General features: G+C 53.2%; 1 protein-coding gene across 1 annotated transcript; it reads right to left on the reverse strand.

The window, feature by feature from the left end:
• Positions 1–141: 141 nt before the first annotated feature.
• On the reverse strand, positions 142–26,269 carry FAIM2 (Fas apoptotic inhibitory molecule 2). Its single transcript, XM_090275546.1, has 12 exons — positions 26,116–26,269; positions 22,740–22,935; positions 21,943–22,046; positions 21,458–21,522; positions 21,016–21,069; positions 17,240–17,290; positions 16,854–16,893; positions 16,308–16,345; positions 15,739–15,826; positions 15,436–15,531; positions 13,695–13,748; positions 142–2,242 (listed from the first exon to the last, which is right to left on the reverse strand). Exons 1-12 carry the CDS (start codon positions 26,128–26,130, stop codon positions 2,093–2,095), a joined length of 951 nt encoding a protein of 316 aa, XP_090131672.1. The 5' UTR covers positions 26,131–26,269; the 3' UTR covers positions 142–2,092.
• Between the last annotated feature and the right edge of the window lie 465 nt (positions 26,270–26,734).

A 26,734-nucleotide genomic window follows, 5' to 3' on the forward strand; every position in this document is an offset into this window, starting at 1 on the left:
TTGAAATGGACTAAGCTAGGACAACGTACAGCATCTCATGCATGCTTACAACTGCCTTTATTCACACACAAATACTACTATCACTTTTTGGCTCATCTCTTCAAATACCCAAGATGAAACAGAACTTTAAATCCCTCAGTAATATTATTTTATTTCTTAAAATATTTTATTTATTTTTAGAGAAAGAGGAAGGGAGGGAGAAAGAGAGGGAGAGAAACACCAATGTGTGAGAGAAACATCAATTGGCTGGCTCTTACACACCCCCAACTGGGGACCTGGCCTGCAACCCAGGCATGTGCCTTGACCAGGAATCGAACTGGTGACCTTTCAGTTTGTAGGCTGGCACTCAATCCACTGAGCCACACAGCCAGGCCTATTTCTTTCTTTATTTTATTTTATTTATTTGAGCGAGAGAAGAAGGGGGTTGGGGAGAGAGAGAGGCATCGATTTATTGTTCCACTTATGTATGCATTCACTGGGTGATTCTTGTATGTGCCCTGCCTGGGGATCAAATCTGCAATCTTGGCATATCGTGACAACACTAACTCACTGAACTACCAGGCCAGAGCATGTGCAATATTTCTTGAAAGTTGAAAATAGGAAGGTTAGGGAGGGAGGGGTTGGGAACAGACAGCATACCTAGTCACTATCCCCCAGTGTAAACAGGCCCCCCAACATAAGGGTAAGAGAGGTATCTGGACAGAGAGGAATCTACTCTGAACCCCCCTGACCCCACCCAGTAGGTTTCCACTGGCCAGGAGTTGGCTGCTAGCACGTGCTGGCTGCACGCTGCACACTGCCCCCAGGCGTGGCCCCCTGCCTGAGATCTCAGCCGCCTAGAGGCTGATAAGGAGATCTGGCCTCATCACGTGGGGCCAGCTGAAGGTACTAGCTCTGGCTGGATAACTTCCAAATTAGTGAGATGAGGAGATAAGGAATGGAGGGGGCTTAGGGACTCTGTGCTTAGTGGCCAGAGAAGCAGGGAAAGGGACAGAGGCACAGGAACTGAGGCCTTGGGAGAACTGGCTAGGGATAAACTGACAAACAGCATTAGATGGGGGAGAGTTTAAAAAATCAAATGTGCAGGAAGGCCCTGGGGAAGGGTCTGGGCGGGTAGGGTTCCCCTAGGTGGGGCTGGCTCAGTTAGAATAACCCTCGCTCAGTCCCTCAGAACACCCAGTCCTCCAGGGCACAAGCACTCAGCCTCAGGCCTGTGGGAGCATCCCACAGGGCCAGAGGAGAGGGTGAGAGGAATAGGCTCAGCCCTGCCAACCCCACTGACCTTCTGGGTGGATGCAGGTTGGGATGAATTGGTGGTACGGCAGAGCCCAGACCTCCCAGTTGGCTGCCCCATGCTTACTTCCTTGGAGCGCTAGGACAGGCCCCCACATAGGAGCAGGGCCTCCTGCTCCTGTCTCCCTCCTCAACAGTGCCCTGTCATGACCCAGGAGGGTAGCTGGCACTGCCTTTCTGTGTCTCTCTGGGTGCTTTTGGCCCCAGGGCTCCAGCCTCCTAGAACAAGCCATTTGTCCCAGAGCTGAGAGATGGGCAACCTGGGACAGCCACCCTACAGAGCACCCTCACCTCTTCTTTCATCCATCCATCTCCCACCCTCTTCCTTAAAAAGCCTGACCTGGAAGGAAGGAGAGGAGGGTGGACTGGTCACAGAACAGTGTGCCCCAGGGTCACACAACTGTGGCAGCCTCAGGAGGAACCTTGATGGGTGTGCAGGCCTCAGCCAGGCTTCCTGGGGTCTCTTTCCATATCTGAAGTCCCGCTGATATCCTTCCACTTGTCCTGTGGGTCCTCAAGTCCAGAGGAACCTCCAGCAGCCTTGACTGCCCCAGTCTGGGAGATGTAACTGGGGGGAAAGGGTGGTGCAGGGCATGGTGTGACCTCAGTTCTGCAGGGCCCCTGGTAGTACAGATGCAAGCTACAGAGGTAGAGGATGAGGGACAGACCGAGGGAGTGAGCAGGCTGGTCCACAGGCTGGACTGGCAGCTAGTTTATATCTGGGTTTACAGGAGCAAGGGAGGGTCAGAGGGCCAGTAAGGGAGCATTCTGTGAAGGAAGGAGTGGTGGGAAGGACTCCTCATTCCCGGTTGGTGCCAAAAAGCTGCAGGAAGAAGGTGAAGATGTAGATGATGTCTAGGTAAATGCTGAGGGCTCCAAAAATATGCTCCTCGGGGCTCAGCGAGTGGCGTCGGTTTCCCATCAGCAATTGAGTGTCAAATGCCAGGAACTGAGGGAAGGGGAAGAGATGGGAGAAGTCACAAGGTTGAGTCATGGTGACACTGATCAAGGGAGCCCAGTGTCCCCACCCAGGCCCACCACCGATTTTGTTACCATCACCTGCTGCCTGACTGCTCAGTGACCCTTCTGCGACAGCCTGGAATCTGGAACTTTCCCAGCACCTTCTGTCCCTAATTTGACACCTATTAACTGAGCACCTTCTATGTGCAAGACACAGGCATACAGCAAAGAACAAAACAGATAAGATCCCTTACCTCACAGAGCTTCAAGTCTAGTGGGAAGTAATTGTTAGTATGAGTGTAACCAAAGCACAGGGTTCTGATCACAAGAAACCTGACCCCGTGTGAATGTGGCAGGGAGTTAGGGAAGGCTTCCTGGAGGAGGGGACCTTAAGGGATCATCAAGCTGAGTTCTAGTCTTCTCGTCATTCTCTCAGGACCTGCTCCTAGTTAGAAGATAAACAAATGCTTCAAGTAATAGCAATCAGGGAATGGATACTTATTAGATGCTTTACAGACATTAGCCTGCTTAGTCCTAATAATATCCCTACTGAGTAGGGATTCTATTATTCCCAAAGAAGACCACAGCCCAGAGATGTTAAGTATGTACCTAAGGTTACATAACTAGGAAATGGCAAAGCCAGGATTTGAACCAGGGCCTGCTTCAGAGCCCCCCCGCCCCAATCCCCGTTTAACCATCCTGTTCTGCTGCTTACCGACAGCACCTGGGGGTTGCACCTCCTGCCAGGAAACAGGCTCTCCCCAGGGCACCTTCTTGGTTTACTGGTTTATGAACAGGTAGTCCCTTAGAGACAGCTCCTCTCTGCCACCCTGCTACTCCCTACCAGGCCTTCCCACTGTCTACAGTGACTCCTCCACAGAGGTGTACTCTAGGGTCCCAGCATACAGAGCAGAACCCCCCAAGAAGTAGCATATGAAACTTGACAGGCATGGCGTACTTTCCTGGGAGAAAGAAGCCAAAAAGTTCCACCAGTGTCTCAAAGGTTATGAACCACTGATCCACATGGGATTGGAATTCTTTAAATCGATTCACATTCTTGTTAACTGGGCTGTGCCCAGCTCTTCCGTCACTTGTGCATGGACCTGTATTCCCTGGGCCTTCTGAAACGTTCTTCATATGATAAATATGCACGGGGCAAGGGCTGGGCCAGCAACTTGCTGAGAGCTGCAGAAACAATGGTGAACAACAAATGTCTGTCTTTGGGGGCTCCTCGCTTAGTGGGGACTCTGAGAAGATTATAATAAAACCTAGTAAATGCCATAATTAGGGCTGATTGGGTAGGAAGGAGGTGTCCCAGGAGAGGTGACACTAACCTGGGCTTTGAAGGATGAGTAGGAGTTGGTGAGTCTGAGAAGGCATGGTGTGATGAGTGAGGAATTCAGTGTTCCAGAAGCAGTGGGGTGGAGGGAAGGACCTGAAGCCTGTCCATGAAGCTTGCACTTCACCCTGAAAGCTGCTAGGGCCCAGGTCCCTTTCCTTCACCCTGGACACTGACTCCCTGACTCTAGGACCCGGGTTCCTTGGAGTTGCTTTAGGTGTAGCCCCATGGAAGCCTGTGAGGATCCCTGCCTTGTGCCAAAGGCCCCTGTGCACAGGGGGCAGAGACTCCAACAGGGAGTGGCTCCAGCAAGTGGGACACCAAGGCACGTCACCCTCAAAGGTGGGGAGCTGGGGGCTGATTATGAATGCAGGCTTGAAAGTCAGACTGACTGGATTCCGGTTCTAGCTCTGCTACTCACTGGCGATGGGACCCTGGGCAAGGCATCCAGTCTCCGAGCTTGTGAGTCTCCATCGGTACAGGGAGATGAGGGCTTTCCTCCTGAGGTTGTTGTGACAGGGAGATAATGCATGCAAAGTGCCTGGCACAGTGCCTGACACATGGTAAACACTCAATGAATGGTAGCTAGCAATGTGGTTTTACTGTTATTATCTGCAGGAGGAGAGGTGCCCTCTTGAGTACAGGTGTATGCTGCTGCTGCGCCTCCCTCCGCGGCCCATCGAGGAGGCAGAACCATTACTAGGGGAAGCTGTGTGGCCTCAATTGAAGGAAAATGGGGAGCCACAGCCAGGGCTGAGGGGGCCCTGTGCAGGGTATGTCAGCCTCTCTGAGCTCAGTGGCACTGAGAAAGGGCTGGGGCTGGAATCCCCAGGTTTGAGTGCTGGTTGCATCCCTCAGTAGCCATCGCCCACTTGACCTCAGTGTCCTCATCTACAAAATGGGATAGTAGTAATGATCACACCACGGTGTCATTTTGAGGGTGAAAAAATACAGGTGTATGTGGCATCAGCGATTATTATTCTTTAGTATCATGTCACTCCAGTCTATGCTCCTTCTGAAGTTCATTTGGAGTCCCAAATAAATTCTTCTCTGTAGAGAGAACAAGCAAGGGGAGGGGGCAGCTCCAATGCTACAGGCTGCTGAGCAGCCACAGCTGCCAGCAGAAGTTAATAAATTGCTGATCTGGCTTATCAATCAGTAGCTTGCTTGGTTGATCGCTCAGAGCCTGGTCACCCCCAGGTGAGCTAATGAAAATAAATCTCTCAACTTAGAAGGCTGGGACCTGACCAAGTTTGGGGGTGGCCCCTCCAAGGAGCACTCACCCCAGAGACCTCTTAGAGCAGCCAGCTGGCTCTTCTCTTGGAGCAAAGAGAAATGAAATGATTGCTCCTGCCCTTGGCCGATGGCCATGGATGCTTATCTATGTGGTGCTCTCTGGGATAGCCTGCCCCAAATTCAGTCCCACTGCCTGGTACCACGGATCACTGCAGCCTCATGCCTGTGAGTCAGCTGAAGGCCTTTCATTCATTTATTCCCAGCAATACTTATTGAGCATCTACTATGTTCTAGGGAACTTGCCTTCAGAGAACTAACAGCCTAATGAGAACAAAAGACATCATCAGAGATTACATTATGAACAAGCATTCATTATAGGGGAAAGTTACTTACTAATAATCCTCCTGGGTGAGGGTCAGCATTGCTAACTAATGACTTGGTTGAGAGCAGATATCTTGGTTACAGTTAATGTCTTAGTTGCCAGCTAAGATCTCAGCTGACAGCTAAAACTGGGTTAACCACTAACACCTAAAAAGACAGCAGGTACTTGAGTTGGTGGCCAGCTAGAGAGGAGACCCTGCAGGAGGAGGAGCAGGTGGGATAGGGACAGAGGCAGGAGTGGGACTAGGGTGCTATTAACTGATGTCTGAAAAGTCCTTGTAAACACTGTTCTTTTATCTCATCTCACTCACCCAATTTGCCCTTGGGGGGAAGATGTTATTGTCACTATTTTATTTGAGGAAAGGAGTCTCAGAGCAGGTGACTCCCTTGCTGACAGTCTGATGGAGATGGGGTAGAGCGGGCTTGCAGGGAGGCAGAAGAGCCAAAGCAAACTTTCCTGGTTCACCCTACTGGCTTGTGTTGGACCCGGCCAGGGCCCCCTGCCACACACTTGGGCTGACCTTGCTGTGTCTGGGACTTAGGCTTAGGTCTGTTGTTCTCCCAGCAGTCACGCTGGGAGGGGGCCATGCCAGGGAAAGGCCAGCTCAGAGCTGCCAACAAACAGGCACTGAATACAAAAAGCTGGGCTTGCAATGCATTGAATCAGCATAAAAAAATAACACGTGGACCATGTCCATCCTACAGAAACACCAGCAGGAGTGCGCAGAGCGGCATGCCCAAGGCTGTCCACTGCAGCACCGGGTCTAACAGTGGAACACTGAACACAGCCCCAGCTGCTGCCAGTGAGGGCCAGGTGACATAAACTGTGGGTAGCAGTTCTGAGGCAGAAATATCTCTGACATGCTACATGCTATTATAAGAAAAAAGCAAGTTGCAGAAAAATCCCTATCAGATGATCCCCTTTTATGTTAACAGGCAAATCTCATAGGAGCTGATATAACAAGTAACTATAAAACGCATATAGAAGAGTCTGGAAGGATATTGACCACAGGGGGTACCACTGGGGAAGGTAGTGAGGGACATGGTTAAAACAATGTTTCCTTTACCAATATTATTTAAGATTAAAAAAATGAAATATATGAACAAATGTATTCATATATTCTGTAATTAGAAGATTTTTTAAAAAGGTTAGCCCTGGCCAGTGTGACTCAGTTGGAGCATCCTCCTGTAAACCGAAGGGCTGGGGGTTCGATTGCCAGTCAGGGCATATGGCTAGGTTATGGTTCAGTCCCCAGTTGGGGTGCACATGAGAGGCAACCAATCAATGTTCCTTTCTCACATTGATGTTTCTCTCTCTCTCTCTCCCGCCCCCTCTCTCTAAAATCAATAAGCATGTCTTCAGGTGAGAAGTTAAAAAAAAAGAAAGGTTAAAGTTACACAGGAGAGTTTGTGAACTCTCACCACAAGCCTCTGTGACAGGTGTTGCATTATCAGGCCAGTCAGGTAGCTGAGGAGCCTGAGGCACAGCGACTAGATCTGGTTTGCCCACTTCACACAGCCAAGAGGACAGCTTGAGTCTTCTGACCCCACAGCCCACTCTCTTTCCACCATGTGACTCTGCTTCAGGGCACAGAGCATGTGTACGTGGGAGCGTGGGTGTGTGCAAGGATAGAAGAGGTGGGAAGAGATGTGTACAGGGCTCATGGCCAAGAGCACTGCAGGCTTCCTGGGGGATGCAGGCGGCTTGGCCCACCTGACCCTGCCTCCACTTTCTGAGCTAGAGAGTGAGCCTAGGTTTGTGGGATTCTTTAGAAAGAAACAGCCAGGCTTAAGCCTGGTCAGGGTGAGGGAGGAGAGGTGTTAAGTGGAGACCTGGAGTCCATTAGTTGCCTGGGGCCAATGGAACATATTTTTCTTGTCTTCACTGAGCTGGGTGTCAAAAGTTTAAATAACACAAACAACTGCACGTAGGCCTGGGTCCTGGTATGCATCTCCAGATGGGCCAGTGAGGGAATGGGGTATGACAGGCATATGAGCCAGAAAGCCTGGCCCAAGATAAAAGGGGAGCAGTGTACAAAATATATGGGAGAGCTTGTGGGGGGTCCTATGAGGAAGGGCACGAGTATACACAGTGCTCAAGAATACAGAGCGGGGAGTCACACAGACCTGGGTTCAAATCTTGCTTCTGACCTTAGGTAACTGACTACTACTAACAGGTAAGACTTATTCATCACTGATGATGTGCCAGGCACTTTCTAAGTGCTTTGCATATATTAATTCACTTAAAATTTACAACAACCTATGAAGTGGTTACTATTATTATCTGCATTTTATAGATTAAAAAAAAGAAAAGAAAAAACGAAGCACAGAGAGGCTGCATGATTCGATCAGTCCACATAGCTAAAATGTGGCTGAGAGTGGATCTGAGCCCAGGTACCCTGGCTCCAAAATCCGGTGCTGAATTATAAAGTTAACATTTACAGTAAGGGTACAAGCTACCACAGCAACTGAGAAACTACCATGTTCGAGTGCTAGGCTTTCTCCTTTTTTCTTTTTGCTTATTATCTTATGTAATCATTACCACAGCATTGTGAGGGAGTTAGTATCAGGCCCGTTTTAAAGATGAGACAACTGAGGCACAAAGAGGTCAAGTAACTCATCCAAGATCATAGTGGTAAGAAGATGAGGTAGGTCTTGAATGTGGTTTTGGTGGGATGTACACGGCCACCTAGAGAGCTTTCTCCTGCTCTAGGGGTTCCCCTGACCCTTCTAATAGTGCCTTCTCCTGCCTCTGCTCTGGAGAACCCCCACCCCGAATATAGAGCAGTGACTCCTCCCCTCCTTGTCCTGCCCCTGCCAGGGTAGATACTCTGCTCCGTGCTCCCACAGGGCCTCAGAATCCCCTTCTCCCTCAGTCCCCCAGAGAGGGGCTCTGGGTCTGGGTGCTGTAAGGTTGGGGGAGAGGGGGGCTCTGGGTCGGGGTGCTGTAACGTTTGGGCAGCATGTTGATTCCAGAGAATTAGCACTTCAGGAAGTGAGCCTGAGGTGAGGCCTGGGAGGAGGGTGCCTTTGAGCATGCTGTCCCCAAAGGAGCAATTCCCAGTCTAACTGCCCTCCCTGCTGCCCTGGAGGCATCTACTCAACTTCAGAGGGTTGGGCGAGGGGTTAGGGCTGTTTCAGTAACAAGAGGGCAGGTGAGAAAACAGAGAAGGTTCTCACTGGACCTTTTTTAGGCTCACGTAAACCACTGAGGCAAAAGGGCTTCTAAACTCTGAATGAAACAGGCAAGTCTAAAACAAAATCACACCTCTGCCTTGGGTTTGTGTAGCTGTTTTTACTTTTCAAAGTGTTTCTCTAACTTGAAGAAGGTAGGGCCCATATCACAGCCACTACAAGAAAAGCAGGGCAAGGTGCGGGGTGGAATAGGGGTAGGCTGAAGTCTCCTTCCCAAGTCCCTCAAATGCTGTCATGTCTGGGGGACACCGAGTCCCTGTTGGGGCTGCATGGAAGTAACTGCTAAAAGCCTAGCCCTGGGGTGACAGAGGTTGAGAAGGCCTCCCCGAGTCCTCCTGCTGTGGGGACAGTTGATCTGGATGACCCCTCAGGGGCCCTGTTATCCCATCTGTGAAATGGACACAAGGTAAGAGTGGGAAGAATGCTGCACTGAGAGTCAGAACAATGGCGCTTGCATTTGTGTGTGTGTGTGGGGGGGGGTTGTGCGTCTGGGTGGGCTCTCTCTGGGCCTCAGTGCAGGGAGATCCCTGCCAGCTGGGAGGACTCACGATCTTGGCCCTCTTTTTCTTCCAGGGACCGAGGACAGGTGGCTTTGCACATTCCCTAATGATCAGAGTCAATGCCCAGCGTTGGAGGCCCAGCACCTCTACAGACAGATAATTTTCCTGTCCAAGCCTCACTCATCCAAACACCTTCAGGCTCTAAAGCATTTCATACTGACCACACACGTTCTCCCTGCCACACTGTGTCTGACTTTATTTTTAAAAGATTTTATTTGTATTTATTTTTAGAGATAGGGAAGAGAGGAAGAAAGAGAGGGGGAGAAACAGCAATTGATTGCCTCTTGCGCGCCCCCAACCGGGGACCTGGCCTGCAACCCAGGCATGTGCCCTGACTGGGAATTGAACCGGCGACACTTTGATTTGCAGGCCAGTGCTCAATCCACTGAGCCGCACCAACCAAGGCCTGTCCCTGACCTTAGGGCACTGCAGTGGCATCCTAGCTGGTCTCCCCAGCTCTGGTCTATCCATATAACTTCTTATTACTCTTCCTTAAAGCACAGAAGCTGTGGTGTTTCCCAAAGTCCTCAAACTGGCCGACCTGAGCAGGTGGAGAGGGTTGTAGTCCCATCGGGTCCATTATCTAATTTCTCAAGTCCCATGCCTAGTTTTTTCCTTAAGCCTCCAGGCTTGGCTTCCTGACTTAGGTGGCTGGAGCCCTAAAGAGCTTTTGGGAGTCCCCAGAGAACTAACCCTGAGGTAGAACAACCCGTCCAAGGTCACATGGGTGTGGAAGCTCAGCCACAGTGGGAAGCCAAGTGGCCAGACCCTCAGCCCCACCCATTCTCCCTCCCCACCACAGCCCTCCTGCTCTGTCTTAGCCCCTCCACCTCGCCCTGTCATCCTAACACAGTCAGACCCTCAAGATCCCCTGCCTGACTCTCTGTGAGCTTCTACAAAAATGCACTCGAAAGGGCACGGAGGGAGAGGAGGATGGGGCCCCCCTGAGGCCAGTACCTCTTGGCTGACTTGCCCACTTCTACTGGAATCTGGATCTGGCACCGGGTGGGTATGGGGTGGGGTGAGGCAGAGAACCCAAGGCCTCTTGAGAATGCACCAAAGCTAGACAGGGTGAGGCCTAGGAGGGGCCTGTTCCTCAAGGCTGGACCACAACCCTAAAAAGCCTGCGCTCCCCACCCCCAGTCTCAGCCTAGGCCAGCAGGATGGCCCTGCCCTCAGAAATGGCAGCATCTTTCAGAGGAGGCACTTCAATCTCTAGGAGAGGAAATAATTTGATTCTCAAAGCCCTTCCAAGGGTCAGGCTGGTGGGGGTGGGAGGCTGGTTCGCACGGGGGTCTGGACCTCCTCTGACACTTCTCTTCACCCCTTTCTCCCTGAGACAGACAGCAAGGGGGGCAGGCACGTGCTATGTGCTATCCTGCAATTTTTCTGGCTGCAGTGCAGGGAGGGCCCCTCATGGTGCTAGACTTCCCCACGCTAGGGTAGGGGAAGCCAGGATGGGCAGCTGGAGAGAGAAGGGGTGCTGGGGGCTGGTTCTGGGGACAGGCTGGAGCTAGGCAACCACGGACTCCATGGGACAGAACTGAGGCTAGACAGAAGGTCAGACTGAGGTCAAGGACCTTCTGAGTTGGGGGTTCATGGAAAGACCAAGGGACCTTAGATCTTGTGGGGCTGGGCCTCTGAGGGCCCCTGTCCACCTGAAATTGAGAGGAGGGAGGGGAATGAGTCCAGCAACTCTCCACTACCCCGTGGGACCTGCTGTATGTCTTCCCTCCTTTGACCCAAGTAAACTGAGGGCAGGGGGGAGTCACATCAACTGTTCCGGACCATTGTTTACATAACCCGAAAAATGAGCCCAGCCAGGGCCTTTTGGTGTGTCCACGTCCTAAAGAGACATGAATGAGTAATCGGTGCTGTGGTCCTGCCTCCCCCGTGACTCAGGGCAGACGGATGCAGCACTCAAGTCAGCCTCATGGCAGGCCGCTTTCCCTACCCTGCTCTGACCGCACCTCAGCCATGCCCCTCAGCACCCCTCCTGTCCATAGCATCAAGGGTGCCTACAGTGTGCATGCCGGGCACTGTTCTAGGCATTGGGGATGCAGCGATACACAAGCCAGACAAAACTCCCTGCCATCAAGGAACTTAAATGCTGCTGGAAGGAGACAAACAAGGAACAAACGAGTCAGAAAAACGTCTAGTATGTCAGAGAGTAAGAAGTGCTACAAAGAGAAATAAAGCAGGGTGAGGAGTAGGGAGCAGTGTGTGCGTGTGTGTGCATGTGTGAGAGAGTGAGTGAGCCTGTTTTTATGTTGATGGGAATAATCCAGCAGAGAGGACAGGGCTAATGAGGCAAGTGGTGGGGGGCGGTTACTGGAGAGCCCTCCTAGCCTCCCCCAACTCCAAGACAACAGGAGTTGCCTTTTTTGAGGGGGACCATGGGGCACTGGAAACGGCACCTGGGTTCTGGCCTAAGTGTGTCCTGACCGGAAGTGGGAGTCTGTGCCAGCCCTTTACCATCCAGGGCTTTGGATGTGGAAACCAAGTCTTAAAACATCAGCATGGCCTCTCTCCCTGGCTTGAGGTGAAAATCCAGTGAGGTAATAGGTGTGAAAGTACTTTGTTCAAAGGTAAAGGGTGGAACAAATGGTTGAGATTATTTTTATTATTCTAATAACACAAGGGATTATTAAACAAATATAATGGATTACTGTTCATCCAACCCTACTTGTACAGACAGCCTCCCCGTCACTGACACACTCGTGACCTGATCCGCATGGAGCCAAGTGAACTCCCCGACCCGCCATTTGTCATGCTCGCCCCCCTCCCAGTCTGCCCTGCACGGACCCTTCTCCTTCCACTTGTCCCTGGCAAACCCTGGCTACCCTCTGAGCCCCAGCAGGCTCACTTCTTCCAGTGGGACACCCCCCCCCCTTCTTTTCCTCCTTGCAGATTCCCCACCTCATCCTCCCAGTCTAAACTTGTCTTTATCATGTACCGCCTGAAGGGTGCTGGTCCAGGAGCTAAGAGAAGTTAGCGTCAGAGGGTGACCAACCGTTCCGGTTTGCCCAAGATGTATGAGGTCCCCCAAGAAGTCAGAGCTTCAGCACTAAAACTGGGAAAGTTCTGAGTAAACTGGGATTAGTTAGTCGCCCTAGTCTTGACCAAGGCCACCCTTTTTGATATGCCATCATCTTGCCAGGAAACCTGGGACAAATCACTTAACTTCTTTAGGGTTTGTTTTTTCTCATCTGTAAAAGGAGGGGCTTGGAGTGTCACTAGATCCCTTTTGAGTTCCTTCCAACCCTCAGTTCTGAGGCTGGAGGTCATTTGCTCACTCCACAAATATTTACAGAGTGCTGCTTTGTGGCATCCTGGGCACACAGCACAGCACAGCATACATAGTAGGTGCTCAATAAAGACCTTTGGGAATGAATGAATGAATTGACCCATTCCTGGCTTGATCTCAATCCAAAACCTCTTCTCATAGATCTGACCCCCTACTTCCGCCCATTTCTGCTTCCCTGATCGATCACCCACAGCCTCTGGAACCTGTGACTAAACTCAGAACTCTGGCTGGACTGAGTTGAGCTAAACATTCTAAAGAGGATGAGGACAGCCTCGTGGCTGCTCCTGCTGGCAGTGGATGTTTTCCTTGGATGTCCCCCCATCCCCTGAGGTGTCACCAACATGAGTTTGTCTCCCCAGGTGGACCCTGGAGCACCATCACATTCATGCTTGGAGCCCGTCTGAGCAAAGGGTCTGTGTTGGGTTGCTCCAGGTGGATGTCTGCCTCTGGTCAGATTCTGTCCCTTGGGCATCTGCTTCCAGCCACCCACTCCCCTCCCCACCTAGCCAATGGGGCTCTGGGGCCAGACCATCTAGTTCCCAATCTGGCCCTACCACTGCCTTGAATGCTAGATGACCTTGGACAAGTTATTTAACATCTCTGAGTTTCAGGTTCCTCATCTTATTTTTTTTTTTCTTTAATTTTTTTAATCCTCATCTGAGGACATTTTTAAAAATTGCCCTTAGAGAGAGAGGAAGGGAGAGAAAGAAGAGAGAGAGAGAAACCCCAATGTGAGAGAGAATCATCAACTGGTTGCTTTCTTGTACACACCTCGACCGGATATTGAACCTGCTACCATTTGGTTTACAGGACGATGTTCCAACCAACTGACCCACACCAGCCAGGGCCAGGTTCCTCATCTTAATTTGATAACAATAGAACCCATTTTACAGAGTTACAGTGAGAATGAAGTTTGGAGAGCTCTTAGAGGAGGAGAAAACAAGTGCTCAATAAAAATATTAGCTGTTATTGTTATTAGAACCACAATCATCACCATCAACACACTCAGTTTGGTGGGAATAGCCAAGAACAAGCTCAGTCTAAGTGAATCTCTCTCACAGAGTACTTAGGAATATCCTTTGCTCCAAGAAGCCTTCCCAGATTATCCCTAGGAGAGCAACTGCTTAGTCCATGTAGTCGGACACCTTCACTCTCCCATGCCCAGCTCTTCCCAGGAGTGAGAGGTACCTCTTCCCAGCTCTGTCTCAAGTTTCAGTCCTGTTACAACCTTCCTTCCCCCTCTGCCCAGACCAGCTGGTCTGTCTTAGAGACCAGAGAGACCTCCTTGACCTTAGCACTGAGCCCTGCCCTGCCCCACATGCTTCATGAGGGTCCAGGAAGGCAGAGGAAAGCAGAGGTGGTGGAGGGCCTGGGGAGGTGATCAGAGGCTGAGAGGGCCAGGCCCCCAGGGAGCTGCACTTACCAATGTAAACACGCCTGCTCCCAGCACTGCGTACACTGCATCGAGCCAGGGTACCTGTGGGGCACACGACAATGGGCTTAGGGACAGCCGAGGGCAGGGAGAACAGCTCAGTCCAGATAATGGGGGATGTGGGACAGATCTTCCCAGTGGGACCCTCTCTCACCACCCCAACCCTCCTCAGCAGTCCCTAAGAAACTCCAGGACCCCAACAGGGATCCTTGATTCTCTGTGTGCTCAGGGCCGGTGGTGGTGGTGGAGGGGGGGGAAACCCCAGGATAAGAGTGAAGTGGGAGGCCTTGCAGGGGAGCACTTGTTCCCTCCACACACAGCCTCAGGCTCAGGTGGCACAGAGTGGCGCTTCCTGCTGGGGCACTGTCATTCTCCCAGCCTGGATTTGGCCTGAGGCTGCTCCTTCTTCCCTGTCCATAGCGTCTGCCTGTCCCTCTGCTGGGAGTTCCTAGGCTCCACCTGTGCCAGTAAGGGGCTCAGGGGGAAGGGGACAAAGACTTGAACTCGGGGTGGGGGTGTGGGATCTGGACTTCCTGCCAGCGGTGTGTGATGAGGTTGCCTGCAGAGGCTGGAACAGCGCTCCTTCCCAATCTCAGCCGCCCCCAGGCCGCAGGGGCACCTGCTGTGTGTGGAAACCCTATAAGAGGCACCACTCCAGCTGTGCCCTCTGTAGGACCTTTCCCCACAAGATTCCTGGAAACACAGGCATCCCAGCAGACTGACCTAAGTCAATAAAGGGTTCTTTGAAGCTCTGGGGCCCCTCCCCATCCCCTGATCCTAGATACACAGAGGGCCACAGGCCAGCTCCTGCCGCTCCCTTCGTCAACCGGATCCTGGGAAGAGCCAAGGAAATGCCAGAACCAACCCAGCTGTCCCGGGCTGGGAGCAATGCCCTGGGGGCTGGGGCTCAGCAGGGTGGGGTGGGGAATGGAGGATGAGGAATGCTGATCCCAACCTGGTAGAAAAGGGGTTGGGGGACCAAGTACCACGAGGATCAGGGCAGGTATAGGCATATAGGCACTGAGCCTCCAGCAGGGGTCCAATAATTTTTAGCATCATCTCGGGTTCCCAGCATTGGCACCTGAAACCCCTCTTGTGATGCCCTCAATCTGCCCCATTTCCACCTGCAGCAGCCTTAGTACTTAAAATGGGTCACTGACCCCTGGGAAGTCCTAGTTGGATTTCCCAGGGCAAGCTGGACACTTGTGGAAGAGCTGAGGTGTGGCTGGCCCATGGGTGCTCCCGTCGGGTGGGGATAGGTAGGCTCTGGCTGCACTGCCCCAACCCCCACCTGCTGGTTGCCCAGACTCTGCCCCTCTGGACTTGGCTGATCCACCAAGGGCCCCAGGAGGCCCTTCATCAGGGCCCCTCTGGGTCTGGTAGCCCCATGGAACTTCAGAGCTCCCTCGCCTGCAGGCGTTTAAATGCTCCAAGGCACATTTACCTCCAGCCTCACCTCCCCCCTTAGAAGGAGGATGGGAGAGGTGAAGCCGGATGTGGCTTGTGGAGCAGGCAGGTGCCCAGGCCTGCTGAGAAAGGCCTCCTTGTTGCTTTGCTTACACTGCCAACAAGCCCAGGGCAGGTGCCAGGAGGGGCCGGACAGGATGGCAGGCTGTGAGCCTTTGGCTCTGGGCCTTCCCTGGGCCCAGAGGGTGTGGGAGGAAACAGGGCCCTCTGGTTGGTAGACCCCCCTCCCTCCCCATGGGGCCCACTGGGACCCCCCAAGACTCACATATTGAAAGGGCAGGAGGATGGCCAGGATGAGTCCACTGAAGAAGAGAGTCATGAGCAGTACAAAGAGCACACCCTGGCAGGAGGTGAAGTCATACTGCAAGGATGGGGTAGGTGTCAGCTGCTGGCTGAGCCCTCACAGCGGGCCACTGCTAGTGCTCCCCCCAGGACCCAGCATTCCTTCCCTACACCTTCCCCAGGTAGACTCCCCAGATCCAGTTCAACCCTTTACCTCTCTCACCAGCTGGGGAGCTAAGCTTGGAGCCCCCACCCCATTTCCCAGTCCACAGGCCCCAGAGCTGACCTTGGTCTGGAAGCTGAAGACAGTGACAGAGAGGCAGACGAGAGCCGTGATGCCCAGGCACAGCAGCACCGAGGTGGTGTTGTAGTAACTGCAGGACCACAGGCCGGGATCAGTTTCCAGCAGGGCTTCCAGACCTGATCCTGTGACCTCTTGCCCTCACCCTCCCCTCCCCTTTCCCAGGATCCTCCCTCTCCCTGCCTCCCTGGCCTTTCTCCTGGGGCCTGCCCTCTCCAACACCTTAGACTCGAAATCCTCTTAGAAGGATCTTGGAGAGGTGGGGGTAGGGAGGGGTTTGTGCCATTGCCCTGAGGTGGGAACTTCTGTGATCACAAGTCTGAGGTCTTTTAAGGTACAGCCCGACAGGAGTCACCTTGGTCTCCTCCATTTCACTCCCCGCCCTGACCTAGCCAGGTGCTAGGGGCAGGGTCCAGAGAGGGCTGGAGGCCAAAGTTTCCTGCCTGCCTAAATCCGTTCCCACATTCAAATGCTCCCGGGAGGATGGAGTTTGGGGGCAGTGCCCCCCAGCATGTGGCAAGTCCCTGTCTCTAAGCCTGGCCTATCCCCTTTACCTGGACAACATCCCAGTGAGGTAGGCCATGGACAGCGTCTGAAAGGAAATGCAGAGACGCTCTAGGACTCAGACTTTGGGGCCCGGACACCTTCCAGGTCCAGCCTGGGTCTCCACCCGTGCACAAAACCCTCAACTATGAGTCTGCTTCACTCTCACACATTTACTTTTAGGGGTTGGGCCTGGCGAAGCAGGGTCCTGACTGGCCTCATGCCAGCTGCGCCTTTCTTCCATCTGCAGCCCTGCTCTGCTCCCCTTCCCAAGACCTCCCACTCATCATTCTCCAAAGCTCTAGGATCCCCCATGCAAACCTCTTAAAAACAAAATCACAATGAAGAGACAGTGGATGGGTGGAGTGGCAGGGAGGCTAAGCCCATTTAGAAGGAGGGTGGAATGTCTTTGTGGAAGAAGCAGGGTCAAAATACCCCTTTCCCCCAGTGACTTCACATTAGACATCCCCAACCCAGACTTCCTGGCCCTTAGAGCCCACCTTCCTCCCCTCTCCCCTCCTCCCTCTACCCCTACTCAACCACTCCAGATCACTTACAAAGATGGTCAGGAGAATCAGGTTCCAGGGGAAACGCCTCCTGAAAGGCAAGCCACTGAGTTCAGAGGAGGTAGGGGTGTGTGCCAGCAGCTGCAGGCTGGGTTACCCCTGCAGGGAGGATGGGGGTCTCTGCCAAACCCTATCCCCACTTCCTGGAGGCTCTTTCTTCAGCTACATCTTCATGGGGTCCCATCTGTCTGTCCACCCTCCTCCTACCTCAGAGGTATTAAATAAGGGAAGAAGGGGCAGGCCTACATGATGGAGCCCAGAGAGGGATGAGGTCCTCTTAGGGATACACAGCACAGTGGTGGTAGGTAGGACTGGGGCCAGGATGTCCAAGTTCTGGTTCATGTTCCCACAGGTTGCTCCTCAAGCCATCATCATACCTGGGTCCAGAACAGCAGGCCAGAGTCAGGTAGGTTGCAAAGAATACAGCGCTGTAAAAGACAGATGAATGGTGAGCAGGCCAGTCCCCTGCTCATCCCACTCTCAACCCTCACAGGGCACCTGGCAGGGTGGTGGGGACTGGAGTAAGGCTACAGTCATCCTAGAACTTAACAATGGGCAGGGTGGTGGTCCAACTCTAAAAGAGAAGAAGGGGAAAAGGATGAACCTGTTTCTAGACATATGTGGGTGCCATGGGCCAGCTGACTACCCACCCAATCAATCCAAAGTGGCCTCTCTGGACAATGTCTTATTATTTCAAAGGAAAAGCTCATATATACTGTTTTCTATGTGCAAAGCAGAGGGCTAAGCGCTTTATGAATATTAACTACTGTAATCCTCATATCTTCTCTATGAAGCATGCATAGTGAGGTATAGTGAGGTCAGGTGACTTGTCCAATGTCCTGCAGCTACCATGCAGCAAAGGCAGGATTAGAACCCAGGTACTCTGGCTCCAGAGTCCCAGCCCCACACTGCCTCCTTCAGGCCCTTCCCAGCCCTGGCACTGCCTGTAATGCTCTTGTTAGTTACTTCAAAGTTGGTCTACTCTACTAACAGAAGCAAGGGCAGGGGCAGGGCCCTTGGCTGTCCTGCTAGTGTCTGGCACAAACAGGAAGTACCTGTGGCATGGATTTCTGCAACAGGTGGCTATGTTCAGTGGCAGACTGGCGGGGAGCTCAGGCACAACCCAGAGACACGGATTGAGGATTGAGAATTTTCTGGAGACCAGTGGAGGTGGAGGCCAGTCCAGGAGGAAGGAGATGAGGGCTGAGGACCCAAAGGCAGGGCATGCTCACTCCTACTGAGATTGTTGCCACTTCCCACGCATGGTCTCCAGCACCAAGAAGGCTCTCAACGTGGCGTCTGCCATCCTTCCCCATCTCCCAGCTCAGTTCCCTCACTCATCCCCCACAGCAGCAATTCCAATCATCCTTCCCCACCCTTTAATCTCCCAGATTCCCTCACTCTCCTGCATGGTCTGGCCTGATGTGTCCCAGAAAGATGTGAGGTGAGGGAGGGCCCCCCTGGCTCCCTGCCTGCCCCCTATAGCCATCATGCCATACATCTAGGTGCCCTTCCTCCTGCCCCTCCCCCCATCCTAGTGCAATCCTCCAGACCTGGCTCTGGGTTCCCCACCCTCCACTGCCCAGCCCCACCCACAGCTTTTACATTTTCCCACTGCAGGGAGGCCCTCTGTTCCCACTGCCATGGCTCAGAGGGAGCAATCAGACAATAAGGCAGGAGCTCACTGAGGGAGATGACTTGGGCCTCAAGAAAGCTGTGGCTGGGGTGGGGCAGGCAGGAGGCTGCTAGGAGGCTGCCATCCCAGGGGGCAGAAAAATGAGTCATAGCAGAAGAGAGGGAAAGACCGGCTTGTGTGTCGGGCCCAGGGCCCCAGGGCCTGGACTGGAGCCACTGTCTGTTTACAGAGTGTCAGGACAGAGGAGTGAGGCTCAGGTGGGGCCAGCGTCTAAAACCTCCCCTCCCGTGTCCTGCTCTGGGACCAGCCCAGAGGCACAGGAGTGGCAGCAGAGCACTGAGGGGAGGTACATGAGCTTTGCAATCAGAAAAACGTAGTTACACTGCTTCAGAAGCAGTAACTCTTCTCTGAACCTCAATGTCCTTGCGGAAAATAGTACTTTCTGCCTTGGTAGGGTTGGTATAAGGACCAAATGAAGACTAGCACAGCACCTCATACATTAAAAAAAAGAGCTGTTTTACTCTTACTGCTATTAAGGGCTTAATATGTTGGAGGAGGTAAAATTGCTAGGCCTCAGACCGGGCGGCAGATTCAGGGCACAGGGTGAATGGTGTTGAGGAGTGGGGAGGGGGCAGGGCAGGGCAGAGCCACAGGCTCCTTTTCTGGAGAAAAGGGTGGTGGAATTTGTGAGCATCTTGAAGGTTTTGTGACGCTCCATGAAGAGCACATGGTCCATGCCCACTTCCTATTTCTCTCCACTCCTCCCACCCCTGAGCCAGAGACAGCATCTCTGTTTTCTGCCTTGAGGTGCTAAGAAGGAGCATTGATAAAGCTCACCGTTCAGAGGCCAGATTCTGAAGCCCAACCTCAGTGGGGTGGGCTCTGCCACAACTTCTGGGCCTGCTTATGTCTGGGCTGATCCCCTGATGCCATCTGCTCAGGGCACAGTGTCTTGCAGACCCTCCCATAGAAGGTCTGGCAAAAGACCTTGGGAAAGGTCTCCATTCCCAAGTTCTCAGGACACCTGAGGCTGCCGGGCTGTGCTGACGTGCTGGGAGCCATGCCGACCTGCTTCGTGCGCTGGCTGGGTGGCGGTCCCTTGGGCCTCATTAGCTTTACCACACAGGGCCTCCCAGTTCCCCAAGACGCATGCCTCCTGCCTGGTCTGCAGACAGGCCCTCTCTCCTGTGCACTATGAAAGGCTCTGGGTGTGAATGCCTCCTCCTCGGGGACCTTCAACTTGACCGAGACTTCCCTTCACTCCTCCATTCTTCTGAGGCGTCCCAGAGGCCAAGAAGGAGTGTCCCTCCCAAGAGCCTTTGGCCAGCTTGTATAAACTCTGGATTCAGGGTGGCCCGGCAGGCTTTGCGCTGAGCCCACATCCCCACCTGATCTCTTCCCGGGAACAGGCCTGGAAGAGCCCTGCTGTGCAAGCTTCTTGGCCAGGCATTCAGGGCCTCTGCCCATAAGCCCCTACTGTTCCCTAAGAGCATTCTGGCCCTTCGACAGTCTAGTCCCTAAATCACTAAAGCAGTCCCACAGCCTCGCAGTTGCTTAAGCCACTCCAGTCTCCATCCTTTGAGGTGCACCCCTGATGTGGACTGACAACTCGGTGTACCAGGCTCACACCTTCCCTCATCCCCTCCTCTGAGTGCCCCTTTCTCACAGGCTGCCTTGTGCTGCCCGCTACCTTCCCCTGCAGACAACTCCTCCCCAGCAGCCCCAGCACAGAGCTGGGCTCAGTAGGGAGGGGCTGAAGGAGAGTTTGCTGAGAGCAGAACTGTCCAGGATGACCCCTTCATTGCCCAGACAGGAGGGCCAGAATCACCTACACTGTCAAACTTCCTCTTTCAAGTTACCTGCCACATTCCTTAAAGAGTATAGAACAATCAGGAGCTGAGTGGCTCAAGAGGAAGGGTGTCTTCCAGACAGAGGGATTAAGAGCACAAGTCTCAACCTGAATTCTGGGTTTGAATCCCAGCTTCACCACTAACTAGCTGTGTGACCTTTGGCAAATAACTCAACCTTTTTGGGCCTTAGCTTTCTGAGGTCATCATACCCCATAGATTTGAGGAATGAATTCAATACCATATATCAAGCACACAGAACAATGCCCAGCCCTTATTAGGCACTCTATAAGTGGTAGCAATTATAATTAATAATTCTGTTAGTAAGCATTAATAACAACAATGTTAATAAGAGGAGCAACATTATTATTTGTGTGGGCCAAGGTGTCCCTTCCCCCTTCCATTCAGGGCCAAGTTCTGAGCCTCCCTGGCCATGGCCCCAGCCCTACCCTTCCCTCCTTGTGCAGGTACTAGAACCTACGCCCACGTCCTCCCCTCCCCCAAAGGCCTAAACACCCCAGAAGGGCCCTTATGGCCTCGTGCTTGTGAGAACAGTTCCTATGGGAGTGGGGAGAGGCCATGGGCTTGCATTCCACCAACAGAGATCTACCACCACGTGCTTCTGGGAAGGTTTTCTGGAAAGAGGCCTGGGGGCCTGGGGTATACTCACTAGGATGCCCAGTACCAGCCTGGGTTAGCCTGCACATAGTCCTTAACCGGGTCACTGCAGAGAAGGGAGGGAGAAAGAACAAGCATTTATTCTCTGTCTCTATTTCTAGTTCAAATCTGTGCCTGTACCCACCCCCAGCTCACAAGGCTTTAGAGAAAGGAGGCATGCACCCTTGGTAGCCCACTCAGCCACAGTACAAGGCTGGGACACAGAAGTGCCTGATGTGGAGCAAGAGAATCTGAGAGAGACCCAGAAGGCACCAGGACCACCCCATACTGTGTGTGCACTCTAAGGTTCTCCCCTAGCACAAGGTGCTCCAGTGCCCACACCAACCCCTTTAGGCAAACATTCCAAGAGAGGTCTGGCTCTTGGTACCCTGCCCCAGGCCTGGCCACAGCAAAACACGCCCCCTCCAAAGTGCTGGTCTACAATGCCAACTCACCAGAAGGTAAAGAGAGCCACGATACCCAAGGTCACCAGCAGCTGGATCAGCAGGATAGTGTAGACCTAGGGGTGGGAAGGGGCTCTGCTTAGCCTGGGGAACCTTGTTGGAAGCCAAGGAGGATCAAGTCCCCAAAGAAGCTCCAAGAGGCCCCAGCTTTCCTTGTGACTCAGTCTGCTCTCCAGACCTGCATCCTGTGCCCTCCACCCTTGTTCCTGAGGGTCATTGGAAGGGATCCAGGACAAAATTAGAGAGTAAAAATGTTCCAGGGGCCCTCCAGTATCTGGAGGGAAGAGACCATGTGTTTGGGAGTAGCAGGGGCAGTGGGGTGAAACCTCAGGAAGTATGTCCCAACAGGTGCTGTCAACTGGCATCATAAGAGAAGGGGAGACCATGGCCCCTGAGCTAGGGGCAGGGCCATGGGTTTTTCAAAGGGTTCCCCGCACCCAGCCTCCAAGTTCTGGAGAGTTGGGAGAGACAGTTACCTTTCTGATGAAGATTTGGCGAACTTTCTCGTCATCCCAGCTGAAGGTGGTGAAGAGCTCATGGTCTCCAGTGGGGAAACCGCTATCATAGCTGGAGCTGCTGCCTGGGTGGGGGGCGGGAGGGCCATGAGGGTGCCAACACACAGAAATACTGCCCCCAGTGGCCACCTGCTCAGAGCTGCCTTTTGTCAAACTGGATCTCTGCACCAGCCACAGCCTCCCCTCCAGCCCCATTCTCAAACCTCCCACTTCGTCTCCAGATTGCTCTCCCCAGCTGCTATCTCATCTGTCCTGCTCTGAGTCTGGTGAACGAACTTCATTTTCTTTCCCTTTCCCTCAACCCTGGCTGGGGCTCCCTGGGGACTAAACTCTGCCATGCAAATGTGACCCTTCCCTCTAGCGTCCCCACTAAGTTTCGCATCAGCTAACGAGTGCACACGCTGCACGCCAGCTCACAGGGAGCCAGCCCCAGTTAAGGCTGTGGCTTGCTGCACCACCATTCTGCCCCTTCCTGCTAGACGAGCACCTGGTTCCTCTCCCTGCACTTGTCCCCCCTGCGCTAGCATGGCGAACTGAAAAAATCCCCTTATCCCCATCTAAGAGCGCTGACAGCAGACATTGTACATCACCCTGTTTACGGAGTTCTCCTTGACCCACCCTCAGAACAGTCCTCTGAATCCCAAGCTCTGACAATGGAGCCTCATACCGCAGCCATGCAGTGCATCTATTTCTGGGCAGTTTCCTCCTGGCTCATCATTCCCCTTGAGGCTCCAGCCTCCAGGATCCAAGAGACTTACTAGGGTCCACATAGGCCCAGCTGGGGTGGAGAGGTACAGCTGCAGGGGCAGGGGGGAAGGCCCCCGTCTTCAGCCCCTCCCCAGAGGTGGCCTCTTCATAGGAGGGCGGGGCCGAGGGCACTGCTGGAGCCTCCTTAGGCTCACCATTGGCCTGTTGCTGCCCCTCGGTGCTGGGGGCCTTGTTAGCCACGGAGAGCTGTGGAGTAGAGGCAGGGAGACACAGTTAACAGGGAAACGGTGCCTTCCAAGCTCTCTTCACCAAGCTTTCCCTTCAATTTTGGAAGTTTATGGGTACTTTGTGACCTGTACTAGGAAGGGTGGGTGTACAGACAAGAATCTCCCTATTTTTGTGGTATATGTATACAATGAAATATTATTCAGCCCTAAAGCAAGAAGGAAATCCTTCCATATGTGACAACATGGATGGAGCTGGAGAACATTACGCTAAGTGAGATAAGCCAGGCACAGAGTCAAATTCATAGAAGCACAGAGTAGAAAAGTGGTTGCCAGGGATTGAGAGATGCGGGAAATGGGGAGATGTTGGTCAAAGGGTACAAAATTTCAATTGTGCAAGATGAAAAAGTTCTGGGGATCTAATGTGCAGCACGGTGACTATAGTTAACAAATACCGTATCGTGTCCTTAAAATCTGCTGAGAGGGTAGATCTAAGTGTTCTTGCCACCAAAAAGGAGGAAGCTATGTGAAGAGATGGATATGTTAAACAGCTTGATTGTGGTGACCATTTCACAATGGATGTGTATAACAAAACATTGAATTGCCTGCTTTAAATGTATATAATTTCTATTTTTCTCTTGTACCCCAACAAAGTTGGGGGGAATCTCCCTATTTTATAGCTGGGAGAACTGAGCTTCAGGGGAGTCAGGGCTGGCCAGGCACACACTAGAGCTGGGATAAAAACTGAGAAAGGAGAGCATTCTTAGGAGAGGCCCCCATTGTTGGTCACTGTTCCCGGAGCTGGGATTGGGTTGTACAGGTCCACAGCTTCTCTGGGGTCCCGGGGGGGAGGGGGGGCTGGCACATAGTAAGCCCTCAAAAGTGTTATTGAATGAAATGTTCTCTCGTTTAATCTCCCTGCTTGCTACCTTGTGAATTGTATTTTCACCTGTTTTAAAATGAGGGTCCTGAGGATTAGATAGAAGAATGACTCATCCAAGGTCACAAAGCCACGCGGCCTGGTGGGCTCTGCAGCCTATCCTAGGCAGCACATCCCCTGGGACCGGCCTCCTCTGCTGGGACAACCAAGGAGAGTGGGGATGAGAGAGCAGGGCAATAGAAGGCCGGTGTGGAGGTGGGGTGGGGAGGGAGAAAAGAAGAAGAGGAATGGGGACTGCAGGGTGGAGGAAGGACCAGAGGCCCTGACTGAGGGTCCTGTTCTGGCCTTGTTCTATTGGAATCTCAGTCTTTTCCCCTAAATCGGAACAGAATCACAGAATATCACTGCTGGAAGGGATCTCACAAAGCATCTAATTCAGCCCCTTCTTTCACTTTACAGATGAGGAAACTGAGGCCCAGAGGGAACTGTGCCCATGGCAGGTTGAAAATTCAAGTCCATTTACATTGAGAAGTGTCCCCTGCCCCACAATGTACACATGTAGCTTTGGAGAGATGATATGAGCTGTGAGGGCCTGAATGGCGTCACCAGAGAAGGGCAGATTAGGGTAGACGGCTGGTATGAAACGGAAACAGCAACCAAAGGACTGAACCTCAGAAAGTGGGATTTAGCTCTGCCTCCAAGAAGAATGTACTAAACCTGATGGGCTACTGAGAAAGGCTGCAGAGTCCCCTCTTGGCAGAGTGTGCCTAGCTGAGGCAGCCCAGAGTTGGGCAAGCACCGGATCTCTGCTCTCATTCAGCCCTGAGGACCACTGAACTGAAAGGGTCTGTTCCATCATTAGAAAGCCTGTAAGTAAGCTGGGGTGAGTGACAGAAGAGGCAAGGGTAATGCACTCAGCCCAGGACAGGAAGCAGAGTCACCAAAGTGCCTGGTGGATGCGGGAGTGGACAGTGGAGGGGGAGGATCAGGAGAGGGGGGAGCTTTCATTTCCACCACAGTGTATACCCCTCAGGCCTCCTTGGGGAAGGGCCTCCAAGCCTAGGCCCATGGGAATGGAGCCCTGGCTCATTTGCTTTCCTCCCACTCCCCAACCTCCATTATTACCCAGACCAGAAGGAAAATCCATTTCCGCTCCCTAGAACCAAAGTCCTCTGAGCCCAGACCCAGGGCTCATGCCTGGGAAAAGGATGATCACCTCTGACTTCAGCGAAGCTGGTCCTCTTCACCAGCCCCAACCCTAGCACTCCGTCACCTAGAGCCCCCTGGGCCTTGCCCCCCATACACACACACATCCAGCATTCCCAAGTGAGGGCTGCCCAATGGCAGGAGGTGGCATCACCCACTGACATCATTTTGAGGCCTGATGAGCTTATGAACAGGGAGAGGAGGGTCTGAGGGCCCAGGGAAGGTTGCCATTGGCTCTGAGGCTCACCTCAGAAAAGAGAGGGGGAGTGTAAGGGAGGTCCCCGTCTGTTTTCTCAGCTCAGTCTTTAGCACCCCCAAACAGAAGGCCAGAGAACCCTCCTCCCTTGCCTCGGGCCCTGGTTGTATAATTCCACAGGCTGTTGAGTTACATAACCCCACTAGGCCAGCCAAGTCTTTGCCCATGCCCTTCCCCTACATTTTAGGCCTAGAACTGGAAAAAGAGAGAGAGAGAGAGAGAGAGAGAGAGAGAGAGAGAGAGAGAGAGAGAGAGAGAGAGAGAGAGAAGAGAGAGAGATAGAAGCCGTTTTATCTGGTCCCATCTAGTCCCATGTCCTGTCAAGACCAAAACAAAAATTAGAGCATCCTTATGCAAGGTTGTCATAGGAACTTCCGAACCACAGGGGATGTATCCAGATGTGGAATAATGACAGGGAGTTGGGTGGGGGGTGTTTCTGTGGAGGACATGGAAGATGAGCTAATGTCTGGGTTGGGATTGGACCAGAAGGGGATGCTGGATAGGGACTGCCACTCAGGGCTCACCCTGGTGAACCCACACACAGGTACACACACATACACACAAGGACACCCAGGCTGAGTCCTCAAGGAGGGCTGGGTGTCTGTGCAGGGTTCTGTGATGTCAAAGCAGGGGGTGAAAGGGAGACAGGAGAGGAGAGGTGAGCCTGGCGGGCAGGAAGAGGCCCTGACCCATTCCTTGAAATGGGCCTTTTGGTCCTCTGACTTCAGCAAGGACCACAGAGGACCTTTCCATAAGAGCCATGGGGGATGCTTATAGTGGTCCAGAGAGCTTGCTTAGGATGACAGGGAGCCAGGAAGCCCAAGGATGGAGGATGGTGCAGGCGGGGGAGATGCCGGTACCTTTCCCTGGGTCATGGTGCAGTCTCTCGGGGAAGGGGTCTCTGAGGCAGGAGCTGACGCTTGGGTCACCGCAGCCTGCCTGCGTCTCTTCCTTCCTCCGCGTGGGTTCTAGCAACATCCACTGCAGCCGGGCCAGGCGGACCGGAACGTACCATCCGGGCGCGGGGAGAGGAAGGGAGGGGGCGGGGGGCGGACCGGGAGGCCGCAGGGGAGACTTCTGCAGATTCGCGAGCAGAGCCGAGGGGAGGAGGCAGTGCACCGCCCCCTCCTCCAGCCCCCTCTTCCCTCTGCCCTCACCCTGCGGGGGCTGGGGGAGCGCGCCGGAGAGCAGCCCCAGTGGATGGGTCCGCTCAGGGCGGGAGGAGGCGCGGGGACTCCGTGACACCACGTTCCGCTGCTGCTGCCTGCCCCGTAACTGGAGCTGAGTGTCAGGGCCTCACCTCTCCACCGTCTCTGCCACTGACAGGCTCTGTCCGTGCCTCTGCTTCTTTCCCCCACTTCTTTGGATGCAGCCCTGACTTCTGCGTCCGTCTCCATTGCCCCTCTCATCATCCCTATTTCATCACCCACATAGATTGGAAAAGTCTCTGATGACATCTCCTCTACCTTACCTGGCTTC

The sequence above is a fragment of the Furipterus horrens genome, unplaced genomic scaffold (genome assembly GCF_987537825.1).
Source record: "Furipterus horrens unplaced genomic scaffold, mFurHor1.1.pri manual_scaffold_4, whole genome shotgun sequence".
NCBI classification, from domain to species: Eukaryota; Metazoa; Chordata; class Mammalia; order Chiroptera; family Furipteridae; genus Furipterus; species Furipterus horrens.